Raw genomic sequence first — 27947 nt, forward strand, 5'->3', positions numbered from 1 at the left:
TTAAGGTTCAAAGCACGCTGTCCTGGGCACACACTTCAGCTATCTGTTTAGGACAGTGGGTTAGTTGCTAGTTGTTAGTTGGTTAGAGGTTAGTTAGAGAGAAGAGGGTGTAGTGGCCTTACACCTACCCATTGAGCCCTTAAGAACTCACTCTGGATTGGAGCTGGTACCGGGCTGTAAACTCTATAAAAAAAATTTCTACGAATCAAAAAAGCCTATTCTGACTGAGCCGTGGGTAACGCGTCTACCCGACCTATAATATCGATCGTTGTTGGGGTTTTCCGTCCACCATTAGTATCTGTCATTATGACTGGGTTCAGCGACGTTGCTCGCGTTTTTCTCATCGTCGCCGTCGTAGTGGCTAGAACTGGCGAGGGGAAACAACCGCACATACTGTTTATCGTCGCAGACGACTTGGGTAAGTCGAGAGAGTTGACTTTTCGTAATTTACGTGTCTTTGTTACAAAGCTCGATCGTGAATTCATACGCCCTCTTTTGTTAAGGACTTGTGCAAAAGTTATGTCCCTTCGGAATAGTAAAAAAGTAAAGTTTGTTTTATTTAACGACGCCACTCGAGCACATTTGTTTTTTTTATCTTATCATCGGCTATTGGACGTCAAACATATGGTCATTCTGACACTGGTTTTTTTAGAGTAAACCCGCTGTCGCCACATAGGCTACTCTTTTACGACAGGCGGCAAGGGATCTTTTATTTGCGCTTCACACAGGCAGGATAGCACAGACCATGGCCTTTGTTGAACCAGTTATGGATCACTGGTCGGTGAAAGTGGTTTACATCTACCCATTGAGCCTTGCGGAGCACTCACTCAGGGTTTTGAAAATCCCATGCCTCGACTGGGATCCGAACCCAGTACCTACCAGCCTGTAGACCGATGGCCTAACCACGACGCCACCGAGGCCGGTCCTTCGGAATAGAAGAAGAAAAAAATGAATGTTTTATTTAAGACGCACTCAACACATTTTATTTACGGTTATATGGCGTCAGACATATGGTTAAGGACCACACCGATACTGAGAGAGGAAACCCGCTGTCGCTGTCGCCACTCTTTCCGAGCAGCAAGGGATAGTTTATATTCGTGTGCCACAACAGCTTGCTATGAATGTGCACGTAAAGCCCTATGACCTGACCTGTCTGGCGGAGCTTGGCTTTGCTAATATTTTAATGTGTTCATATACCTTTGTGGTTTCGAACACGCCCATCTCGAGTCCGGCTTCTGATAAGATCGGCGGTCTGACTCGGGACAGGAAATACCTAAATATAGGGACAAATTGGAAATTTTGAAAGTTACAACCGAAAAATAATAAAATAATGGAATGAGGAGGTTAATAAATTTTGACAGAATCCTTAAACATAAATACACTTAATCTATAACTAATTAATACATAATTTGACGCAATTTTAGATGGGGTGGTCTAAAATAAAATAAAATTGAAAAACAATAAAATTAATTAATACCCCTGAGGTTAGGAGGAAGGTAGGAGTGTTGGCCCAAACCCACAGAAAAGTTGTGTAAGGGAAGTTTAAACGTTATATAAAATTACCAGTCATATTTCGAACCTTGGTGTGACCAGATTGGGGCGGGGGGGGGGGGGGGGGGGGCAAGAGGGGAGGCCAGAACTTGCACTAAGCCTAAGGCCAAACCACCTACGCCCTATGGCCCCAAAGAAACCCTAACCACCGGCATCCCATCCCCCAGGCCCCAGCCATATCCAACCGCAGCTCGATCCAATCCTGGCAATCCAATATTAAAGTTATTGAAGAGTTAAAGAGTGAAAGTCACTAGGAGAGTGACATAGATTAAGAATTTCCGACGTTGGTGCCACTAAGAGAGTGGCACAGAAGAATCCAACGTGGTGACAGTTGAGAAGTTGATAAAATCGGTAAGTTTTGCACATTGCGGAGCGCAGTATTCATAATCGCTTGACAACCGCGCGACCAGTCGCAAGACCGTTTGTGATTGCTTGCGACCGGTCGCAAGCTGCCACGACGCGTCGCACGACCACTGGGTAGTCGCACGACTGGTTGTGATCGCTTGCGACCGGTCGCAAACTGCCACGACGCGTCGCACGACCAGTGGGTAGTCGTGCCAGTGGTCGTTGACAATCGTAGGTACTCGTGGGTGATCGTACTGACGCATGTGCGACCAGTCGTGCGATTAGTCGCAGACCAGTCAGCGACAGGTCCCATAGTCTGACCGCGACCCATCGATCGCAGAAAACAAGCGACCGAAAATACGACCGTCCACGACCGCCCTCGATCGCACGACCGCCGAGGTCGCGGACAATCGCAGCGTAAGTGTGACTGGGGCATTACGCGCCACAGACACACGATTGTCAGGTTAACTATACGTCACAGTGTAATCGATTTCCACCGTGTTGGTTTTCATTAGATTCATGGCACTGGTGACCAGGGACCTAATTCACAAAGGTCTCTTAAGCTCTGCTAGACAACAAAGCATCCTCTTTGTAAATCTTTTAGCATTGTATTGCGAGATCGCAAAGTTGCGAGAGTTTAGTGAATTAGGCCCCTGGTCATCACCTAGGAACAGCCAGTCGTATGTTTTGAAATTGTTAACACACATACGTGTGTAAACAACCCATATGTTATAACGGGTGTGTAAGAAATCTTTGTATTTCAGTATCACTAATTTTAGCTCATTGTTTTCCTTCACAGGATGGAACGACGTGGGTTGGCGGAACCCGTCAATGCACACCCCGAACATCGACAAACTGGCGCGTCACGGCGTCGTGCTCAACAGCTCCTACGTGCAACCAGTGTGTAGTCCGTGAGTTAGGATCTGTTTTGTTTAACGACACCACTGGAGCACATTGATTTATTAATCGTTTGTTAATTATAACATACAGTCTTAGAGAGGAAACTCGATACATTGTTCCGTTAAAATATATTATATGCATCATCCCACAGAGGATACTTAAAGAAAGTTGGTGTGTATACTGAGAAATTATATTTTTAAAAGATCAACAATGTGAACGATTTTCTACTGGTCACCAGTATGTTGAGTCTCTCTCTCTCTCTCTCTCTCTCTCTCTCTCTCTCTCTCTCTCTCTCTCTCTCTCTCTCTCTATATATATATATATATATATATATATATATATCTGTCTCTGTCTGTCTGTCTGTCTCTCTCTCACACACACTCTCAGTCTCTCGCTCTCTGTGTTTCTCACTCACTCTTTCTGTCTCTAACTTTCTATATATTTCTGTCTCTGTCTCAGTCTCTCTGTCCCTCCCTCTCCCCCCCTCTCTCTCCCCCTCTGTCTCCCCCCTCTCTTTCTCTCTATATACTTGTCTCCCTGTCTGTCTGTCTCTGTCTCGTTCTCTCTCTCTGTCTCTCACTCCCCCCACTCTCTCTCTCTCTCTCTCTCTCTCTCTCTCTCTCTCTCTCTCTCTCTCTCTCTCTCTCTCTCTCTCTTTCTCTCTCTCGTTCACATTTTGAAATAACCATGTCAGACACCAAATAACCGTAGTGTAAACTCTGCTTGGGTCTCGTTCCACAAATATGTCTTCATTTCCTGTTGTTGTTTTTTTGTTTTTAGTTCGCGAACTGCGTTTATGACGGGTATCTACCCTTTCAGAGCAGGAATGCAGGTGAGTGACACGTGTGGGGAGATAACTGTGAAAATGGGCAGAATTTTGAAAATAGCAATTAGTAAAAAAGTTAATAGAATAAATAAAAATAAAAAAAAGGTTACAAGCCAAAAATAAAAAAGAATTGACTGCTCGGCCGAATATTTATATAATTTGGAGCATTTTAGAAGGACAATCCAAAATTAAATAAGAGAAAGAAGAGAGGATCGGACTATTTAATAATATTAAAAAAAAGAAGTAATTTCGACATAAAATTTTGAACGCAGATCTAAAAGTTTAAAGTCCGATCGATATGACCACGCGAGTGGCCTCGTTGAGGCGGTTTGCAGTGTTCGAGATTAAAATTTTTGGCCAGTATCCCAGTTGGATACTAACATTTCAAAATCTGGTATCCCACCTGAAAATTTAGTAATATATGGTATCCCGGTGGGATACTTGGTTCTTGAAGTCTGGTATCCAAAATTAAATTCTGGTATCCCCGGGATATCGGGATACCGTTAATCTCGAACACTGGTTTGGGTGCACAGCTTAAAGGGACGAGATGGGTTGCATCCCGTCAAGACAACCCCTAGATTGACAGTCGATAGATGTTGAAGGTGTAGTGCTGTGCTGAAATACAGATCTTGAGAAGCCGGATCCGCCTGAACGAGAGAGAGAGTATCAGACTAGGGTATGGTCCAGTCGTCATGAGTTGGTATAGTGGTGCGGACTGGCCCGACTCCGGAGGATACGAGATGGTATCACTATAAAGCAAGGTAAAGTCTAGAAAAAGAGTAGTAGGGGCTGACCCCGCTTCCTATTTTTTCTTAGAGTGGGACGGCCAATCTTCCAGTCCTGCTAGGAGAAGCTCGGACATGTAGAGACTAAACGCGAACAACCGTGGCGTTCTGCAGAATGGCCGTCATACGAGTCACGAAAAAAACAAGTCGACAGTCAGACGGAGAAATGACGTGGAGGCAAGGAATCTCGCTAAAAAAGAATCCAACCTGGTGGTGCAGGCTGTCGAAACGAGAAGCGTTCCAGCGTTCAATCAGTTCCAATGGCCGCATACATCCCAGTAGAAAACTTCATTTCGCTGACAAAAACAACGAAATGAAGGACCCCCCCCCCCCCCCCCCCAAGTCGAGCACACGAAAGCACGTGCAGTGTGCACAAGCGAAACAAACACGTCTTACCACGTGGAGCTCCAGACTGGGAATGGTCATATTTGATGATGTCAGGGAATCGTAACGTCATATCTGATGATGTCAGGGAATCGTAACGTCATATTTGATAATGTCAGGGAATCGGAACGTCATATTTGATGATGTCAGGGAATCGGAACGCATATCTGATGATGTCACTTTATATTGGTAGTATATTAAAGACCAAAAAAATAATTCAAAATAAAATATGAACGTTTAGTGTTAATATTAGTAAATATGTTTGAAATTTAATTATAAGTATTGTCTGTTATTTCTTTTACGTTCATCTGGGTATGAAAAACAAAAATCATCCACAAACGTTTTTTCTTCATATCAGTTTCCTTACATATCAGTGTAAGAGATCACCTGCTGTAGATTTTAAAACTTGGGATTTGTTGCCTCACGGTGAACACCTGTCACCACAGTCATACAATCGAGTGAAATAAACACCATCGAAATTGAATGCTCTGTGACGTACAAGTTAATCTAAAAGTGGTTTTAACCTCTCTTTTTTGAGAATATGTAAGAAATAGAAAACAACCTTTGTGTCCCTTTAGATATCATTTATCTGATAACTTGTTGTTTAAAAACATATTTCGATCGTCAGATAAGTTTTCAAACAACTCGTTTAGGAAAAATGCTATCCAGCGCGGCCACTCGTGTAGTATACTCTGGACCCGTTATTCAGTCAGTTTCTGTGTTCAAACTTCGTTTTATATTATAATTTACATCTGTTTTTGTACGTACAGAATTAAAGGGAGGTACACAAATCCAAAAGCACACTGAATATAGAGAACCTGTGATCTAAACAAGAAAACAAAACGTAAAGTGTAATTTTAGTAGTTAAAACGGCATTATTAGTTGGAAACAGTTTACAATGGCACAAACTCGAGGTAGTTCCTTTAACGGAAGGAGTTGTTTTATTTAACGACACACTCAACACATTTTATTTACGGATCCTTTAACGGAGTGGTACAATAGATAGGCCTACCAGTCAATGAGTAACGCATCTCTAAACATTAAAACCAAATTACACCTATGTGCATTCGAAATGCTTTTGTGGGGCGGGACGTAGCCCAGTGGTAAAACGCTCCCTTGATGCGCGGTCGGTCTAGGATCGATCCCCGTTGGTGACCCCATTGGGCTATTTCTCGTTCCAGCCAGTGCTCCACAACTGGTATAACAAAGGCCATGGTATGTACTATCCTGTCTGTGGGCTGGTGCAGATAGATACCACTCAATGAGTAACGTGTCTCTAAATATCAAAACCTATGTACATTCGAAATTTAGTTTCCATCAGAATATTGAAATATGAACGACAAAACCGTTATACACGGTCAAGAACGCATTTCTGCACAACGCCAATGTCCAATGGGCATTTGGTTGATTTCATCAATCTCTATCTAGTGTCTCGTCTATAGGACAGCTACTCCAGAGGAGATCCTTTACTGAACAAGCCATCCTTCCGGCACCGCTCAGTGTAGGACTGCCATCATCAATACATCCTTCCGGCACCGCTCAGTGGAGGACTGCCATTATCAATACATCCTTCCGGCACCGCTCAGTGGAGGACAGCCATTATCAATACATCCTTCCGGCACCGCTCAGTGGATGACTGCCATTATCAATACATCCTTCCGGCACCGCTCAGTGGAGGACAGCCATTATCAATACATCCTTCCGGCACCGCTCAGTGGATGACTGCCATTATCAAGCCATCCTTCCGGCACCGCTCAGTGGAGGACTGCCATTATCAATACATCCTTCCGGCACCGCTCAGTGGAGGACTGCCATTATCAATACATCCTTTCGGCACCCCTCAGTGGAGGACTGCCATTAACAAGCCATCCTTCCGGCACCGCTCAGTGGAGGACTGCCATTATCAATACATCCTTCCGGCACCGCTCAGTGGAGGACTGCCATTATCAATACATCCTTCCGGCACTCCTCATTGGAGGACTGCCATTATCAAGCCATCCTTCCGGCACCGCTCAGTGGAGAACTGCCATTATCAGACTAGTTTATTACATTAAAACTAGCACAGGATAGAACGCATTGGAATAAAAATAGCATTGATGACATGTACTCATGAACCACTGTCAAAAAAAGCTAAACTGATTCCTATAATTTGCAGCATTACGTGATCGAGCCAAGTCAAGCTGTGTGTGTACCTCTCAACTTCACCTTTCTGCCCCAGGAGCTGAAGAAACTCGGATATTCCACTCACGCAATAGGGAAGTAAGTAGAAACGAAAATAACAAATTCATTCCAACAAAATACAAAACTTAATGCAATTTTGCGCACACATACATTGGCATTGCGAACTCTGTTTAACGTGTACATATCCACCGAAGGAGTGTGTGTATGTGTGTGTGTGTGTGTGTGTGTGTGTGTGTGTTCATGCGTGCGTGTGTGTGTTCATGCGTGCGTGCGTGCGATGGGTTGGGTGACAAAGGGAAAAGGGCACAAGGACCAAATGGTCAAAAAGGCATCTCAATAGAAAACAAAAAAAGAAGAGGCACTTGAATATTTTTTTTAGGTGATGATCCCTTGGTCCCCTCCCTGTTTCCGCCACTGACGTCCACCCTGGACACGAGTTCTGGTTTGAGCTAGAACTTCCGCCCAGCCAGAGTCAGGTGGGTGTAATAAAACAGAGAATTATGAACTAATGTATGCAAGATTTGCCCGTAATAACTGTGCGTGTACGTCTTCCGTAAAACACGAAATGGAAAAAAAGAAAGAAATGTTTCATTTAACGACGCACTCAACACATTTTATTTACGGTTATATGGCGTCAGACATATGGTTACGGAAACCCGCTGTCGCCACTTCATGGGCTACTCTTTTTCGATTAACAGCAAGGGATCTTTTATATTCACCATCCCACAGACAGGGTAGTACATGCCACGGCCTTTGATATACCAGTCGTGGTGCACTGGCTGGAACGAGAAATAGTCCAATGGGTCCACTGACGGGGATCGATCCCACACCGACCGCGCGCTGTACCACTGGGCTACGTCCCGCCCCTAACACGAAATGGCGGCCTGCGAAAAGCAAAAAGAAGTAAAAAAAATTGGTAGAATTCACCTGCTAAAATTATCAAAAGATATATGTATGTACGACCATCTCGTCTTCTGTTTAGCTGAGGCTGAGCTCATGATTCAGGTCAGATCATAGGGCTTTACGTGCACGTTCAGAACAAACTGTTGTAGCGCACGCCACTCGTGATTCAGTTATATATTGGTTATATATTGATTTTATAATACTCTAAAATACATCTCATGGGTCATTCCCAGTCTGGAGCTCCACGCGGTAAGACGTGTTTGTTTCGCTTGTGCACACTGCACGTGCTTTCGTGTGCTCGACTTGGGGGTCCTTCATTTCGTTGTTTTTGTCAGCGAAATGAAGTTTTCTACTGGGATGTATGCGGCCATTGGAACTGATTGAACGCTGGAACGCTTCTCGTTTCGACAGTCTGCACCACCAGGTTGGATTCTTTTTCAGCGAGATTCCTCGCCTCCACGTCATTTCTCCGTCTGACTATGTTGACTTGTTTTTTCGTGACTCGTATGACGACCATTCTGCAGAACGCCACGGTTGTTCGCGTTTAGTCTCTACATGTCCGAGCCTGTCCTACCAGCACTGGAAGATTGACCGCCCCACTCTAAGAAGAAATAGGAAGCGGGGTTAGCCCCTACTACTCTTTTTCTAGACTTTACCTTGCTTTATAGTGATACCATCTCGTATCTTCCGGAGTCGGGCCTGTTCGCACCACTATACCAACCCATGACGACTGGATTATACCCTAGTCTGATACTCTCTCTCGTTCAGACGGATCCGGCTTCTCAAGATCTGTATTTCAGCACAGCACTACACCTTCAATGTCTATCGACTGTCAATCTAGGGGTTTTCTTGACGGGATGCAACCCATCTCGTCCCTTTAAGCTGCGCACCCAAACGGCCTTAACGAGGCCACTCGCGTGGACATATCGATCGGACTTTAAACGTTTAGATCTGCGTTCAAAATTTTATGTCGAAATTACTTCTTTTTTGTAATATTATTAAATAGTCCGATCCTCTCTTCTTTCTCTTATTTAATTTTGGACTGTCCTTCTAAAATGCTCCAAATTATATAAATATTCGGCCGAGCAGTCAATTCTTTTTTATTTTTGGCTTGTAACCTTTTTATTTTTTTATTTATTCTATTAACGTTTTTACTAATTGCTATTTTCAAAATTCTGCCCATTTTCAACCCCCTCCATCCCGAGTCAGGCCACCGATCTTATCGGAGGTCGGACTCGGGATGGGTGTGTTCGAAACCCTAGTGGTATATGGGCACGTTAAACGAGTTATCATCATCTCATGGGTGCTATTTTCTCACACACAGTCCCTAACCCTCCACTCGCCCTATGCTGTCTTATTTCCAGCAGGCCATATGTTTTTCTTAGCAGGCCATTATTTCTTTTGGCCTGCTATTTACCCCCACCCCCAAAACCCCCAAAACAAAACAACAACAACAAAAACAACCAACAAAACCCCCACAAAAACCCCCCAACCCAAACCAAATAACAGGCCATATTTTACTTCCTATTTCGAGCCCTGAATCCACAATGTGCAATCAGCAAAAATCACTTTGTATACAAACTACCGTATACAGAGTAGATTCCATTTATGAGTCTCCGTACGTATGTCCGTATGCGTCTGCGTATCCAATCAGGGTTAGGGTTTGAATTACGTTTACGTATACGCGAACGGATTACGGACAAATGGAATCCGTAATATGTATACGTATATTGATACGTAATCCGCAATGCGTAATCCGTAGCAATCACTATTTCTATGCAGACATGTTGAGTAGATTCCATTCGTATGTTCGCGTCTGAGTATCTATGTATTATTAATTACGTACAAGTATACGTTTACCGATATGTTCGCGTCTGAGTATCTATGTATTATTAATTACGTACACGCATTACGTTTACCGATATGTTCGCGTCTGAGTATCTATGTATTATTAATTACGTACAAGTATAGTTTACCGATATGTTCGCGTCTGAGTATTATGTATTATTAATTACGTACAAGTATACGTTTACCGATATGTTCGCGTCTGAGTATCTATGTATTATTAATTACGTACAAGTATACGTTTACCGATATGTTCGCGTCTGAGTATCTATGCATGATTAATTACGTACAAGTATACGTTTACCGATATGTTCGCGTCTGAGTATCTATGCATTATTAATTACGTACAAGTATACGTTTACCGATATGTTCGCGTCTGTGTATCTATGCATTATTAATTACGTACAAGTATACGTTTACCGATATGTTCGCGTCTGAGTATCTATGCATTATTAATTACGTACAAGTATACGTTTACCGATATGTTCGCGTCTGAGTATCTATGCATTATTAATTACGTACAAGTATACGTTTACCGATATGTTCACGTCTGTGTATCGATGTATTATTCATTACGTACAAGTATACATTTACCGATATGTTCACGTCTGTGTATCTATGTATTATTCATTACGTACAAGTATACATTTACCGATATGTTCACGTCTGTGTATCTATGTATTATTCATTACGTACAAGTATACATTTACCGATATGTTCACGTCTGTGTATCTATGTATTATTAATTACGTACAAGTATAGTTTACCGATATGTTCACGTCTGTGTATCTATGTATTATTCATTACGTACAAGTATACATTTACCGATATGTTCACGTCTGTGTATCTATGTATTATTAATTACGTACAAGTATACATTTACCGATATGTTCACGTCTGTGTATCTATGTATTATTCATTACGTACAAGTATACATTTACCGATATGTTCACGTCTGTGTATCGATGTATTATTAATTACGTACAAGTATAGTTTACCGATATGTTCACGTCTGTGTATCTATGTATTATTCATTACGTACAAGTATACATTTACCGATATGTTCACGTCTGTGTATCTATGTATTATTAATTACGTACAAGTATACATTTACCGATATGTTCACGTCTGTGTATCTATGTATTATTCATTACGTACAAGTATACATTTACCGATATGTTCACGTCTGTGTATCGATGTATTATTCATTACGTACAAGTATACATTTACCGATATGTTCGCGTCTGTGTATCTATGCATTATTAATTACGTACAAGTATACGTTTACCGATATGTTCGCGTCTGAGTATCTATGCATTATTAATTACGTACAAGTATACGTTTACCGATATGTTCACGTCTGTGTATCGATGTATTATTCATTACGTACAAGTATACATTTACCGATATGTTCACGTCTGTGTATCTATGTATTATTAATTACGTACAAGTATACATTTACCGATATGTTCGCGTCTGAGTATCTATGTATTATTAATTACGTACAAGTATAGTTTACCGATATGTTCACGTCTGAGTATCTATGTATTATTCATTACGTACAAGTATAGTTTACCGATATGTTCACGTCTGTGTATCGATGTATTATTCATTACGTACAAGTATAGTTTACCGATATGTTCACGTCTGTGTATCTATGTATTATTAATTACGTACAAGTATACATTTACCGATATGTTCACGTCTGAGTATCTATGTATTATTAATTACGTACAAGTATAGTTTACCGATATGTTCGCGTCTGAGTATTATGTATTATTAATTACGTACAAGTATAGTTTACCGATAGCGGACAAATGGAATGTGCTCCTTGCTGTTGAACAGGTGGCACCTGGGCTTCTGTAGCTGGGAGTGCACGCCAACGTTCCGTGGATTCGACTCGTACTTCGGCTACTACAACGGCGCAGAGGACTATTACACTCACAAGACTGGTTAGAGCACTATTGTATTTATTTATTTATTTACTCATTTATTTATTTTTGTTTGTTTGTATGTTTGTTTATTTATCTGTTTATTTTTTCTTTCTTTGTTTCTTTCTTAATTATTAATTTATTAATTTGTTTGTATCTTTCTTTATAGTTTATTTTGTTCGTTTTATGGTGTTTTTTTTGTCTGTATCCCTGTTTATTTAATTTTCTAAAATTGTTTATTTTTACTAGGATATATATATATATATATATATATATATATATATATATATATATATATATATATATATATATATATATATATATATTTATAAATGTATTTATTATTGTTTTTATTTTCAGGTCTATATCTAGATTATCGAGATGGCCTCCATGTGGCAGATAGCTACACGGGGCAATATTCAGCAGTGAGTATAATCCGTTACCCTATCGGAAGTACGTGTCTTGTCAGTAGTGTAGGAGTAGCACATTTGGAGTTATTAATACCAATAATACTTGCGATTGTGACACTAACAAAGTATGAGATAGCACTGCTGTTCACTGTAAGGGGTGGTATCAGTATTCTTTACACTAAAATAAAGTTATTTTATTATGTTAATACTTAGATTAGATCGCATAAAAACAAAATTATTTAGTAATATTTATATAGTGTCATTTGATGTTACAAAAACATATTAGATCACTTTATAATGTCATTTTTGAACATCAATACTAGTACTTAAATTAGATACCTATAGTCAAAGTATTATATATACTCAACAACGAAAGTTTAGCTAATGTTAAAAGAAATGGCATAACATTTATAAATTAACCTATTTTTATTAATTAGTATTCACATCTGAAATGTTTACCATTTACAAGCAACATAAACTCATCAACCTTTGCCTTAACACAACAGGAGGACCTGGTTTTCTTTTACGTTTATTCAACCATAGCAACTTTAGACGTCATAAAAGGTATTTACTAAACTTTCGTTGTTGAGTATATATTTTAAAACATATACTAAATCATGTTTAACAAGAGTCATTTTATATTGTCAATAGTTATATTAAATAATTTAATAACAAAATTATTTAATGTTTAAAAAATATATATATTTGATCAATATTGATACCGTGTGCTGTCAGTTACAAATAGTTAAACAAGAGCAAGCTGAACATCTACTTTGATTGCAAGACAGTGTGGAATTCAGTTTAACTGACTTGAAAATCGATGACTTATTCGACAGACATACAGACATACAGACGGGTAATGTATTAATGTCTCACCTTATTTACATCACACTTTTATAAAAGAAAACAAACATAACGGTGCATAAGGCATTCCTTATGGAATTATAAGAGACAGTATAGTTAAATAATATAAGTATGTACAATTATAATAATAATAAGTCTCTACGACGTTGTAAAATATAAAAACAGGTTCGATGTACAGTATTTTATCCTCTTTTTTAGTTATTTCATGACATCCCCCCCAAAACCCCCCCCCCAAAAAAAAATCCCCAAACTCCCACACCCACACCCCGCCAAAAAAAAATACAAGAAAAAAAACCCACCTGCCAAATTTGCATTGAGTTTTATATCCAAGTAAATGTTAATATTTCTGTTAGATCGTTTATACTTTACACTTTCATTTATTTCTTTTATTTCTGAACAGTACACATTTGCCAAGAGAGCGCAAGATATTATCAAAACCCACAACCAGAGTCGACCACTGTTCTTATACCTGCCCTTCCAGTCCGTGCACGCTCCTATACAGGTATTAACCCAAATGCTAACTCATTAAAGCAATATTCACACTGTGTGACTTGTAGTAACCATTTGGACAACACCCGTTGTTCGTACTTCTTGTGTTGAACAAGTTTTAGTAGATGACTAAAACCGTTTTGATTTAACGGTTCTGAGAATACAACTCGATTGAATGATGTAAATCGTTAATGCAAGTTGTTCAGTGTAAATGCCCCTTTTTGCTTAAAATAAGTTTTAAATATGCATGTGTTACGGGGTAATTAAAATGCATAAACAATGTTTTGTTTTATTATATCTGTTTTTCTGTCAGCAAAATGCTATAACAAAATTACTAAAACAATGGCAAATAGCAAATTTGTATAACCTAACGATTGATTATCTTTTAAAATATTTATCATTTTATATTTTTCTTGTTCATTTGTTTGTTTGTTGTTATTTTTTGTGCGATTGGATCTTTTTTCTGTGCTTTTTCGTTTTCTATGTTATTTATTTCGTTCTAGTCTGTTTGTGTATTGTTTATGTTTGTGTATCTATTTTTCGCTGAAGGTCCCGAAGATCTATGAACGGTGGTACCAGAACGTGAACAACAAAGGCAGACGAGAATTTTCTGGTAAGTAATTTCGTGTTTTATTATCTTTCAGGAAATGTATCATGATAATGCTAAATCTATAGATAAAAAATCAATAGATTTCCATGATTAAATTTAGTTACGCATGTAGAAATATATATTGTGAAAACAAAATACAATGCATAATCTTCAGAGATGGATGGGGATGGTGTAATGCCCCGTACCCCTCTCGTTTCCAGTACCTGTTAATACATGTACATTACATTGACAATTTATCAAACCTGAACGAAAAAACCATTATCTATTATCAAAACCGTATCTCTGCACAATTCAGTCAAATAGGAATTTAGCAAAAGCCATGTTTTTAATGGTCGGATTTAACAATGGTAGGAGTTAACAATGTTTTTTTTAAACAATATCATCAAAATATCAGTTATTATATGACATTATTTCACAAAATTAAAATAAAATTCGCAAATATTTTCAAAATTCGCAAATTTGGCGAGTTCCAGAGCCAGCTCTCATATGGCATGATGTGGGATAGTTTGAATTGTTAGTTGTAGAATACAATTACACCAAACCCTGTTACTGACTGCTATGTACTGAGGACACCTCTACTTATCAGGCATGGTGTCCGCCCTGGACGAGGCGATAGGAAACATCACGGACTCTCTCAGACTGGGTGGTATGATGGAGGACACACTTATCGTCTTCACGGCCGACGTGAGCAAAATCGGACTATTTCTAGCATCTCTTTGTCTTTACTAGCATCTCTCCAACCAGTGCACCACAACTGGACAAATATTTGTACTAATAGTAGTCGCCTATAATGTTATAATATTTGTAATTTGGAGATGGCCTCGTAAGTTGGATAACTTGTGCTCAATCCTTTTGTAAAATATGTTTCAAACAAACTGGACAAAGGCCGTGTTATGTGCTTTCCTGTCTGTGGGAAAGTGCATACAAAAGATCCCTTGCTACTAATGGAAAAATGTAGCGATTATATGTCAGAATTACCTAATGTTTGTCATCCAATAGCCGATGATTAACAAATCAGTGTGCTCTAGTGGTCTTAAACAAAACAAACTTTTGCTAGCATCTTAGGTGTCTTTGCTTTCGAAAAAAAGAGTAAAGTTTGTTTTATTTAACGACGCCACTAGAGCACATTGATTTTTTTATCTTATCATCGGCTATTGGACGTCAAACATATGGTCATTTTGACACTGGTTTTTTTAGAGGAATCCCGCTGTCGCCACATAGGCTACTCTTTTACGACAGACAGTAAGGGATCTTTTATTTGCGCTTTCCACAGGCCGGATAGCACAAACCATGGCCTTTGTTTAACCAGTTATAGATCACTGGTCGGTGCAAGTGGTTTACACCTACCCATTGAGCCTTGCGGAGCACTCACTCAGGGTTTGGAGTCGGTATCTGGATTCAAAATCCCATGCCTCGACTGGGATCGGATCCCAGTACCTACCAGCCTGTAGACCGATGGCCTAACCACGACGCCACCGAGGCCGGTCCTTTGCTTTCGAAACCCCTACCAGAATGTAAATTTTCTTTTTTTAAATGTTATATTTTTTCCGGGGTTGCATGATCGGACCACCACTAAAACCATAGTTTGCCACAGTCCAGACATGGGGCGGGGCGTAGCCCAGTGACAAAGCGCAAGCTTGATGCGCGGTCGGTCTAGGATCGATCCCCGTCGTCGTCGATGGGTCCATTGGGATATTTCTCGTACCAGCCAGTGCACCACGACTGGTATATCAAAGACCGAGGTATCATGTACTTTCCTGTCGTGGGAAAGTGCATATAAAACATCCCTTGCTACTCATGGAGAAATGTAGCGACTGTATGTCACAATTACATATAACACATCCCTTGCTACTCATGGAGAAATGTAGCGACTGTATGTCACAATTACATATAACACATCCCTTGCTACTAATGGAGAAATGTAGCGACTGTATGTCACAATTACATATAACACATCCCTTGCTACTCATGGAGAAATGTAGCGACTGTATGTCACAATTACATATAACACATCCCTTGCTACTCATGGAGAAATGTAGCGACTGTATGTCACAATTACATATAAAACATCCCTTGCTACTCATGGAGAAATGTAGCGACTGTATGTCACAATTACATATAACACATCCCTTGCTACTCATGGAGAAATGTAGCGACTGTATGTCACAATTACATATAACACATCCCTTGCTACTCATGGAGAAATGTAGCGACTGTATGTCACAATTACATATAACACATCCCTTGCTACTAATGGAGAAATGTAGCGACTGTATGTCACAATTACATATAACACATCCCTTGCTACTAATGGAGAAATGTAGCGACTGTATGTCACAATTACATATAACACATCCCTTGCTACTAATGGAGAAATGTAGCGATTGTATGTCACAATTACATAGAACACATCCCTTGCTACTAATGGAGAAATGTAGCGACTGTATGTCACAATTACATAGAACACATCCCTTGCTACTCATGGAGAAATGTAGCGACTGTATGTCACAATTACATATAACACATCCCTTGCTACTAATGGAGAAATGTAGCGACTGTATGTCACAATTACATATAACACATCCCTTGCTACTAATGGAGAAATGTAGCGACTGTATGTCACAATTACATATAACACATCCCTTGCTACTAATGGAGAAATGTAGCGACTGTATGTCAGAATTACCAAATGCTCTAGTGGTGTCGTTAAACAAATCAAACTTTTAACTCTGTTGTTCATGCCTGCGCCTGTCTGGCTAGCTGTCTTTGTGTGTCTGTGCGTCTGTCTGTCTCTGCCAGTGTTTGTGTCTTTTAATTTTTGCCTGTCACACTCTATCTATCATATATCTTGTCTGTCTGTCTGACTGTTGCACTGCATTGCATACATTGTACGTAAATCTTTATGTCTGTATGTAATAACGATATACTCGTATACTGAACACCAAAAGAAACGCCACCATTACTTGAGTTTTCTTTAATTTATTTAACATAATTAAGTTTGGATCCCGTTAGTTGTTGTGTCCTATAAAACTTTCACTTTTGAAAACATTTTGAGCCCATTTCAACTGTCTGTTTACCAAAAAAATTTCTTCATGAAAACAAATTGATATTTTAAAACATATGCGTTTCTTTTGTTCGTCAGTGTAGAATGGCAGTCGTTATGCGTTCACGGTTTTCACTATTACAGAATGGTGGTGAGATGGTGTTCTATGCCAACAACTGGCCCCTGCGAGGGGGGAAACACACCGTGTGGGAGGGGGGTACCAGGGGCTCGGCCTTCATACACGGGGCGGGGCTCAAGAAAACAGGCTACACTTATGATGGGTAAGACTAGAAGCGATTACAGTTTTATTTCTTTACTTACTTACTTACTTACTTACTTACTTACTTATTTATTTACTTATTTACTTCTTTCTTTCTTTCTTTATTTATTTATTTATTTATCTTTTGTTACATTATTCATTTTTCTGAACATTGGTTCATAAGAATTACATATAGGTTTTTAAAATGAAACGGTAGCCTTGACATATATTTACTAAAAAGGACATTCCTCTAAGTTAAATGTCATTTTATTATTGATTATTAACGTTATTATTGTGTTTATTCACCAGTTACATACCAAAGGCCGTGGTATGTGCTATCGTGTCTGTGGGAAAACACATATAAAAGATCCCTTGGTGTTCATGGAAAAATTGCTGTCATGGACAGAACTCTCTGGCGAAGTGTGCCCACGACAGGCGTGCTTGAACAGTTATCTGATGGAAGAATGCCAAAAATTACCCCCACACACAAATGGAAAAATGTAACGGTTTTCTGCTATATGTTACCATTCCCAAATGTTTGACATCCAAAAGCTGATGATTAATTAATCAATGTCCTCTAGTGGTGTCGTTAAACAAAGCAAACTTTGTTCTTTTTATTATTGTTGTTGCTATTATTGTTTATCGTTATTATTGTTGCTGTTGTTATTGTGTTTGTTGTTGTTGTTGTTATTATTATTATTACTATTATTACTACTACTATTACTATTATTATTAAGAATCATCCACGCCGTTGACTGGATGCCGACGTTGCTGTCAGCAGCTGGGGGACATGTTGATGAAGGTAAACATCAGTAAAGCTGCAGAGTCGAATTACCACAACGTAACAACTTTTACCGGTTCAAAATTATAATTATAACTACACTTTTAACAAACACGATTATCTAGGCTTTTACTCAATATATAGCCAAACATCTCCAGTCAAATCGCAGCACATGGCGCCATTGTCGAAGACTTTATTGACTTGAACGAGATATTTACTGCGACAGCAGGTGTGTGTTTATTCCGTGTGTGGATTCATAATTGTAGAGGTCGTCTCAAAACCAAACTGAGAAATATCGCGCTAGACGAAGAACGTTCTGTCAAGGGTGGGAATGCTTCGTTTGATCTTGACAACACATTATATGATTAAAAGTGAGGAAGGCTGTATTTTACTTACTTGGCCAAAAGATTCCATGCTGACAATGGAAAAAACGACTATTAGTCGAAATGACCAAATGTTTGACATCCAATTGCCGATGATAAATAAATAGATTATCCTTTAGTGGTGTCGTTAAACAACAATTGTTTTTTAAAAACTTTATATGGAGTATGTAAAAAACCTTTTAATTTTCGTCGTCAAGCCTCAGGACCTCCAGCTCTTACGGACGTTTGGACACATTGATGAATAGTTTTGTGTACATGCCTGTGTATGAGTGTGTATGAGTGTGTGTGTGTGTATGTGTGTATGTGTATGTGTGTGTGCATGCCTGTATGTGTGTGTGTGTGTGTGTGTGCGCGTGCGAGCGAGTGTTTGCGTTTGCTTGTGTGTTTTTATGGATGTGTATATGTGTGTGTGCTATTGTAGTGTGTATTTTGTTGAGTATGTTCCTTTGTATATTTCTATGTGGACAGTGTGTGTGTCTGTACGCCTGTCTGTCTGTCTATGTATTGTTTGGGTATTTTAACCCAACATTATTTGACCTCATAACACAGTTTATATTCATCCACAATATGTGATTTCTAGTTCTGTCTGTGTATTTTTACCCAACATTATTTGACCTTATAAGTTTATATTCATCGACAATATGTGATTTCTAGTTCTGTGTGTATTATACCCAACATTATTTGACCTCATAACACAGTTTATATTCATCGACGATAAGTGATTTCTAGTTCTGTCTGTGTATTTTACCCAACATTATTTGACCTTATAACAGTTTATATTCATCGACAATATGTTATTTCTAGTTCTGTGTGTGTATTATACCCAACATTATTTGACCGTATAACAGTTTATATTCATCGATGATATGTGATTTCTAGTTCTGTGTGTGTATTTTAACCCAACATTATTTGACCTTATATCAGTTTATATTCATCGATGATATGTGATTTCTAGTTCTGTGTGTATTATACCCAACATTATTTTACCTTATAACAGTTTATATTCATCGACGATATGTGATTTCTAGTTCTGTGTGTATTATACCCAACATTATTTGACCTTATAACAGTTTATATTCATCGACGATATGTGATTTCTAGTTCTGTGTGTGTATTATACCCAACATTATTTGACCTTATATCAGTTTATATTCATCGACGATATGTTATTTCTAGTTCTGTCTGTGTATTTTACCCAACATTATTTGACCTTATAACAGTTTATATTCATCGACGATATGTGATTTCTAGTTCTGTGTGTGTATTTTACCCAACATTATTTGACCTTATAACAGTTTATATTCATCGACGATATGTGATTTCTAGTTCTGTGTGTATTATACCCAACATTATTTGACCTTATAACAGTTTATATTCATCGACGATATGTGATTTCTAGTTCTGTGTGTGTATTATACCCAACATTATTTGACCTTATGTCAGTTTATATTCATCGACGATATGTTATTTCTAGTTCTGTCTGTGTATTTTACCCAACATTATTTGACCTTATAACAGTTTATATTCATCGACGATATGTGATTTCTAGTTCTGTGTGTGTATTATACCCAACATTATTTGACCTTATAACAGTTTATATTCATCGACGATATATTATTTCTAGTTCTGTCTGTGTATTTTACCCAACATTATTTGACCTTATAACAGTTTATATTCATCGACTTATAACAGTTTATATTCATCGACGATATGTGATTTCTAGTTCTGTGTGTATTATACCCAACATTATTTGACCTTATAACAGTTTATATTCATCGACGATATGTGATTTCTAGTTCTGTGTGTGTATTTTACCCAACATTATTTGACCTTATAACAGTTTATATTCATCGACGATATGTGATTTCTAGTTCTGTCTGTGTATTTTACCCAACATTATTTGACCTTATAACAGTTTATATTCATCGACAATGTGTGATTTCTAGTTCTGTGTGTGTATTATACCCAACATTATTTGACCTTATAACAGTTTATATTCATCGACAATGTGTGATTTCTAGTTCTGTGTGTGTATTATACCCAACATTATTTGACCTTATAACAGTTTATATTCATCGACGATATGTGATTTCTAGTTCCAGGAATTGACGGGGTAAGCCAGTGGGATTCCATTAGGACAGGGGGCGTCTCAAAACGAAGTGAATTCGTGTACAACCTGGATGATTTTTTCATTCCTACTGAGGGGCATTCCGCAATAAGGTACGGCTATTCTAAACACTGTGTGTTACAAAGGCCTACTGAGGGGCATTCCGCAATAAGGTACGGCTATTCTAAACACTGTGTGTTACAAAGGCCTACTGAGGGGCATTCCGCAATAAGGTACGGCTATTCTAAACACTGTGTGTTACATTCCGCAATAAGGTACGGCTATTCTAAACACTGTGTGTTACAAAGGCCTACTGAGGGGCATTCCGCAATAAGGTACGGCTATTCTAAACACTGTGTGTTACAAAGGCCTACTGAGGGGCATTCCGCAATAAGGTACGGCTATTCTAAACACTGTGTGTTACAAAGGCCTACTGAGGGGCATTCCGCAATAAGGTACGGCTATTCTAAACACTGTGTGTTACAAAGGCCTACTGAGGGGCATTCCGCAATAAGGTACGGCTATTCTAAACACTGTGTGTTACAAAGGCCTACTGAGGGGCATTCCGCAATAAGGTACGGCTATTCTAAACACTGTGTGTTACAAAGGCCTACTGAGGGGCATTCCGCAATAAGGTACGGCTATTCTAAACACTGTGTGTTACAAAGGCCTACTGAGGGGCATTCCGCAATAAGGTACGGCTATTCTAAACACTGTGTGTTACAAAGGCCTACTGAGGGGCATTCCGCAATAAGGTACGGCTATTCTAAACACTGTGTGTTACAAAGGCCTACTGAGGGGCATTCCGCAATAAGGTACGGCTATTCTAAACACTGTGTGTTACAAAGGCCTACTGAGGGGCATTCCGCAATAAGGTACGGCTATTCTAAACACTGTGTGTTACAAAGGCCTACTGAGGGGCATTCCGCAATAAGGTACGGCTATTCTAAACACTGTGTGTTACAAAGGCCTACTGAGGGGCATTCCGCAATAAGGTACGGCTATTCTAAACACTGTGTGTTACAAAGGCCTACTGAGGGGCATTCCGCAATAAGGTACGGCTATTCTAAACACTGTGTGTTACAAAGGCCTACTGAGGGGCATTCCGCAATAAGGTACGGCTATTCTAAACACTGTGTGTTACAAAGGCCTACTGAGGGGCATTCCGCAATAAGGTACGGCTATTCTAAACACTGTGTGTTACAAAGGCCTACTGAGGGGCATTCCGCAATAAGGTACGGCTATTCTAAACACTGTGTGTTACAAAGGCCTACTGAGGGGCATTCCGCAATAAGGTACGGCTATTCTAAACACTGTGTGTTACAAAGGCCTACTGAGGGGCATTCCGCAATAAGGTACGGCTATTCTAAACACTGTGTGTTACAAAGGCCTACTGAGGGGCATTCCGCAATAAGGTACGGCTATTCTAAACACTGTGTGTTACAAAGGCCTACTGAGGGGCATTCCGCAATAAGGTACGGCTATTCTAAACACTGTGTGTTACAAAGGCCTACTGAGGGGCATTCCGCAATAAGGTACGGCTATTCTAAACACTGTGTGTTACAAAGGCCTACTGAGGGGCATTCCGCAATAAGGTACGGCTATTCTAAACACTGTGTGTTACAAAGGCCTACTGAGGGGCATTCCGCAATAAGGTACGGCTATTCTAAACACTGTGTGTTACAAAGGCCTACTGAGGGGCATTCCGCAATAAGGTACGGCTATTCTAAACACTGTGTGTTACAAAGGCCTACTGAGGGGCATTCCGCAATAAGGTACGGCTATTCTAAACACTGTGTGTTACAAAGGCCTACTGAGGGGCATTCCGCAATAAGGTACGGCTATTCTAAACACTGTGTGTTACAAAGGCCTACTGAGGGGCATTCCGCAATAAGGTACGGCTATTCTAAACACTGTGTGTTACAAAGGCCTACTGAGGGGCATTCCGCAATAAGGTACGGCTATTCTAAACACTGTGTGTTACAAAGGCCTACTGAGGGGCATTCCGCAATAAGGTACGGCTATTCTAAACACTGTGTGTTACAAAGGCCTACTGAGGGGCATTCCGCAATAAGGTACGGCTATTCTAAACACTGTGTGTTACAAAGGCCTACTGAGGGGCATTCCGCAATAAGGTACGGCTATTCTAAACACTGTGTGTTACAAAGGCCTACTGAGGGGCATTCCGCAATAAGGTACGGCTATTCTAAACACTGTGTGTTACAAAGGCCTACTGAGGGGCATTCCGCAATAAGGTACGGCTATTCTAAACACTGTGTGTTACAAAGGCCTACTGAGGGGCATTCCGCAATAAGGTACGGCTATTCTAAACACTGTGTGTTACAAAGGCCTACTGAGGGGCATTCCGCAATAAGGTACGGCTATTCTAAACACTGTGTGTTACAAAGGCCTACTGAGGGGCATTCCGCAATAAGGTACGGCTATTCTAAACACTGTGTGTTACAAAGGCCTACTGAGGGGCATTCCGCAATAAGGTACGGCTATTCTAAACACTGTGTGTTACAAAGGCCTACTGAGGGGCATTCCGCAATAAGGTACGGCTATTCTAAACACTGTGTGTTACAAAGGCCTACTGAGGGGCATTCCGCAATAAGGTACGGCTATTCTAAACACTGTGTGTTACAAAGGCCTACTGAGGGGCATTCCGCAATAAGGTACGGCTATTCTAAACACTGTGTGTTACAAAGGCCTACTGAGGGGCATTCCGCAATAAGGTACGGCTATTCTAAACACTGTGTGTTACAAAGGCCTACTGAGGGGCATTCCGCAATAAGGTACGGCTATTCTAAACACTGTGTGTTACAAAGGCCTACTGAGGGGCATTCCGCAATAAGGTACGGCTATTCTAAACACTGTGTGTTACAAAGGCCTACTGAGGGGCATTCCGCAATAAGGTACGGCTATTCTAAACACTGTGTGTTACAAAGGCCTACTGAGGGGCATTCCGCAATAAGGTACGGCTATTCTAAACACTGTGTGTTACAAAGGCCTACTGAGGGGCATTCCGCAATAAGGTACGGCTATTCTAAACACTGTGTGTTACAAAGGCCTACTGAGGGGCATTCCGCAATAAGGTACGGCTATTCTAAACACTGTGTGTTACAAAGGCCTACTGAGGGGCATTCCGCAATAAGGTACGGCTATTCTAAACACTGTGTGTTACAAAGGCCTACTGAGGGGCATTCCGCAATAAGGTACGGCTATTCTAAACACTGTGTGTTACAAAGGCCTACTGAGGGGCATTCCGCAATAAGGTACGGCTATTCTAAACACTGTGTGTTACAAAGGCCTACTGAGGGGCATTCCGCAATAAGGTACGGCTATTCTAAACACTGTGTGTTACAAAGGCCTACTGAGGGGCATTCCGCAATAAGGTACGGCTATTCTAAACACTGTGTGTTACAAAGGCCTACTGAGGGGCATTCCGCAATAAGGTACGGCTATTCTAAACACTGTGTGTTACAAAGGCCTACTGAGGGGCATTCCGCAATAAGGTACGGCTATTCTAAACACTGTGTGTTACAAAGGCCTACTGAGGGGCATTCCGCAATAAGGTACGGCTATTCTAAACACTGTGTGTTACAAAGGCCTACTGAGGGGCATTCCGCAATAAGGTACGGCTATTCTAAACACTATGTGTTACAAAGGCCTACTGAGGGGCATTCCGCAATAAGGTACGGCTATTCTAAACACTGTGTGTTACAAAGGCCGGGAGGTAGCCCAGTGGTAAAGTGCTCGCTTGATGCGCCGTTGGTTTGGGATAGATCCCTGTCCGTGATTAGTTTGAATGAACGTACCGGGCAGGAGGAAATACAAGTGCTTGGAGACGGGAGCGGGGGCGGGGGCGATATGTAGCCCAGTGGTAAAGTGCTCGCTTGATGCGTGGTTGTTTTGGGATAAATATCTGTCCGTGATTCGTTTGAATGAACGTACCAGGCAGGAGGAAATACAAGTGCTGGGAGAGGGGGCAGCGGAACGTAGCCCATTGGTAAAGCTTTCGCTTGATGCGCGATCAGTCTGGGATCGATCCCCGTCGGTAGGCCCATTGTGTTATTTCTCACTCCAGCCAGTGCACCACGACTGGTTTATCAAAGACCGTGGTATGTGTTATCCTGTCTGTGGGATCGTGTATATAATAGATCCCTTGCCGCTAATCGAAAAGAGTAGCTCATGAAGTGGCGACAGCGAGTTTCCTCTATCAATATGTGGTCCGTAACCATATATCCGACGCCATATAACCGTAAATAAAATGTGTTGAGTGCGTCGTTAAATAAAACATTTCCTTCCTTCCTTCCAAGTCTTGGAGCAAATCCTCAAAGTCGGGCAAAGACAATAGAGATATTCGGGCAAAATGAGCTGGCCTAAAACCTTTTCACCGTGTATTTCCATCACTCTACCTACAATATTAGTTGTAAACTGTGTAAAAATGCGCGGTGATTCGTTTACAACACTATATAACTATTTGGTAGTAATACAAATATGAATAAATGTTCGTATCCAGATTCGGTCATCTTTTTTTAATTCGGGCAAGAATCAGTGTGTACACACAGCACAACCAGACCCCCCCCCCCCCTCCCCACCCCCATCCCCCCACAACACTATATAACTATTTGGTAGTAATACAACTATGAATAAATGTTCGTATCCAGATTCGGTCATCTTTTTTTAATTCGGGCAAGAATCAGTGTGTCCACACAGCACAACCAGATCCCCCCCCCCCCCCCCCCCCCCCCCCCCCCACGCCTACAAAAATGCGAGCTCGTACAGGTCTGCCTATCACCATATCTGACGCCCATTCTGCTCCTGTTTCCAGAATGGGGGATTTGAAGCTGATCGAGGGGTTTCCAGGGTTGTACGACGGGTGGTACCGACCCATGAATGGAACTGTGGACACGCCTCTCATGTCGAATGTCTGGCGAGCGAACGACACGCGAGTCTGGCTCTTCAATGTTAAAGGTAAGAAACAGCGTCTTGATCCTGATGGCCACAGACCACAATTATTTCAGCTATATGTTCCTATATAGCGTTAGTGGCTATAGCACGTTTCTTAATATCAGTAGGCCCATGGATGTTTTAAAATACACCTTTGCCTGCCTGGGGGCAACATACCCTGAAAAGGACAACCCCTGTTGTTTCTCCAAGGGTACTGGTTTAAACAAACACACCCACTAAACCTGGCCGGAGTACACCCATTTTACACAGAAAGCATTACTTTTGAATGGACCGCTATTACTACAAAAAACTCTTCAATGTCAACACGTTACACGTTTTCAAACTACAGTCTTCCCTGTCAACTTTAGTCTGATAATCGCCAATTCAAAGCTGTCTGCCATGAAATAATCACAGTCAAACAGCAGACTACTGATGCCTGGTGCGCACGATTGTAAACTGCAGAGGACAAGTCGTGGTATTGATTGATTGATTGATTGATTGATTTTTTTAATCTCATCGACTGGTGTTAGTCTGTTGTCTCGGTTTTTTATTAAAAAAAATTCCCAGTGTTATTTTATTTCCTGAGGAAGTATACTCTTTAAATGAAATGATGGGATTTTCAGATATCTTTTAAGACAAATTTACTATATTTTATACTTTTTGGGGGGTAGGTGGGGTATGAGATGGGTGTAGCTGTTGTTTTCCCTCTAGAATTCAAGCAAAATTCATAATTTGACAAACCAACATGATGTCATTATCATATTTGTTATCGAATTTTATGAAAGTATAAACATTATAAAACAAACATTATTATTATAAAACTATATTTGAAGTGAGGGAGGTGATTTTAGCCAGCTCTCTCCGGGTGTTTCAGAGTTCTCTCCCTTTTATATTACTTCGTGGCTGACTATAAAAAAATCTATAATTTATCTTGCTACAAAATGTCAACAGAAAACTTTGTATTAGAATTACTAAATGTTTGACATCCAATAACAAATGCTTAATTAACCAAGGTGCTCTTGTGGAGTCAGTAAAGAAAACAAAATTTAACTTTGTCATCTTCATTTTATAATCAGGGGCTGGGAGTTATGATGATGTGGTTCACTGCCAGTGATTAATTAAGCATTTGTTATTGGATGTCAAACATTTAGTAATTCTGGTATATCCTGATTAGCCATAAAATGCTGTAACAACGGCAAAGCTATGGGAACGCCTTTTTCATGCTATGGAATTTACTAATTCTGATCCGACTTTTTTTTAAATTCTAAACAAAAATAGTTGTTGGTTTTTTGTTATTTCCAAAGCACTTTTTCTTTTCTTCTTACGTCAAACCAAACTGAAATTATTGCCAACAAACATTTTGGTATACTATAGGACGAACTATAAATTAGCTATAGATATAAAAAACATTTTGGTATAGGACGAACTATAAATTAGCTATAGATATAAAATAACATTTTGGTATAGAACGAACTATAAATTAGCTATAGATATAAAAAACATTTTGGTATAGGACGAACAATAAATTAGCTATAGATATGAAAAACATTTTGGTATAGGACGAACTATAAATTAGCTATAGATATAAAATAACATTTTGGTATAGGACGAACTATAAATTAGCTATAGATATAAAAAGCATTTTGGTATAGGACGAACTATAAATTAGCTATAGATATAAAATAACATTTTGGTATAGGACAAACTATAAATTAGCTATAGATATAAAAAACATTTTGGTATAGGACGAACTATAGATATAAAATAACATTTTGGTATAGGACGAACTATAAATTAGCTATAGATATAAAAAAAAACATTTTCTTATTATGTTTCACATTCTACATGCCGAGACATTTTTATTTTTCTTCCCAACAGATGATCCAACAGAACGAGTAAATTTAGCAGACAAAATGCCGGGCGTGGTTAGTAAAATGAAGTCTCGCCTGGCGTTCTACCGGAAGAAGATGGTTCCTGCGAACTTTCCTCCCTTGGACCCGAAAGCCAACCCGAAGAGATTCGGAGGGGTGTGGACACCGGGCTGGTGTTAGGGAGTGTTGGGGTGTTACGTCTTACAAGCTTCTTGTACTATATTTTAATGAGTCAACAAATATCAATGTTCAGACGATGTTTTGTTTTAAATAGTCATTCAGAACCCGTATGTCTGTCTATACTCTAGCTCCACTCCGGGCTGTTCCCAAGTTGATCACGTCGTGTGGAGGGATACTTTTTACAATTATATATAATTACCACTCAAAGTATAAAATTTAATTATGTTTTTGTGTTTATTACATTTGACCCCTAAAATTAATATTTTAAAAGTAAGATCACAGTGTGCAAGGTTGGTTTATGATTGTAAATAAATATATGTATATTTGTGGTTGTTGTTTTAATGTT

General features: G+C 39.8%; 1 protein-coding gene across 1 annotated transcript; it reads left to right on the forward strand.

The window, feature by feature from the left end:
- Window positions 1-276: 276 nt before the first annotated feature.
- Window positions 277-27926, forward strand: LOC121390417 (arylsulfatase B-like). The gene is made up of 14 exons (XM_041522222.1): window positions 277-418; window positions 2696-2807; window positions 3577-3628; window positions 6947-7050; window positions 11566-11672; window positions 12012-12076; window positions 13326-13427; window positions 13964-14027; window positions 14611-14708; window positions 17212-17348; window positions 18064-18128; window positions 20587-20710; window positions 25432-25574; window positions 27429-27926. The coding sequence occupies exons 1-14, from the start codon at window positions 307-309 to the stop codon at window positions 27599-27601; spliced, it is 1458 nt and encodes a 485-aa protein (XP_041378156.1). The 5' UTR covers window positions 277-306; the 3' UTR covers window positions 27602-27926.
- The last annotated feature ends 21 nt before the right edge of the window (window positions 27927-27947 follow it).

The sequence above is a fragment of the Gigantopelta aegis genome, chromosome 15 (genome assembly GCF_016097555.1).
Source record: "Gigantopelta aegis isolate Gae_Host chromosome 15, Gae_host_genome, whole genome shotgun sequence".
NCBI lineage: Eukaryota > Metazoa > Mollusca > Gastropoda > Neomphalida > Peltospiridae > Gigantopelta > Gigantopelta aegis.

What these genes read in the sequence shown, in the direction of transcription:
- LOC121390417 (XM_041522222.1), top strand. Translation starts at nt 307, where the DNA reads ATGACTGGGTTCAGCGACGTTGCTCGCGTTTTTCTCATCGTCGCCGTC. An exon ending in CTATTACACTCACAAGACTG is followed by an intron (nt 11,673 to 12,011) that starts GTTAGAGCACTA and finishes TTTTATTTTCAG; the next exon opens with GTCTATATCTAGATTATCGA. An exon ending in TTATCGTCTTCACGGCCGAC is followed by an intron (nt 14,709 to 17,211) that starts GTGAGCAAAATC and finishes TCACTATTACAG; the next exon opens with AATGGTGGTGAGATGGTGTT.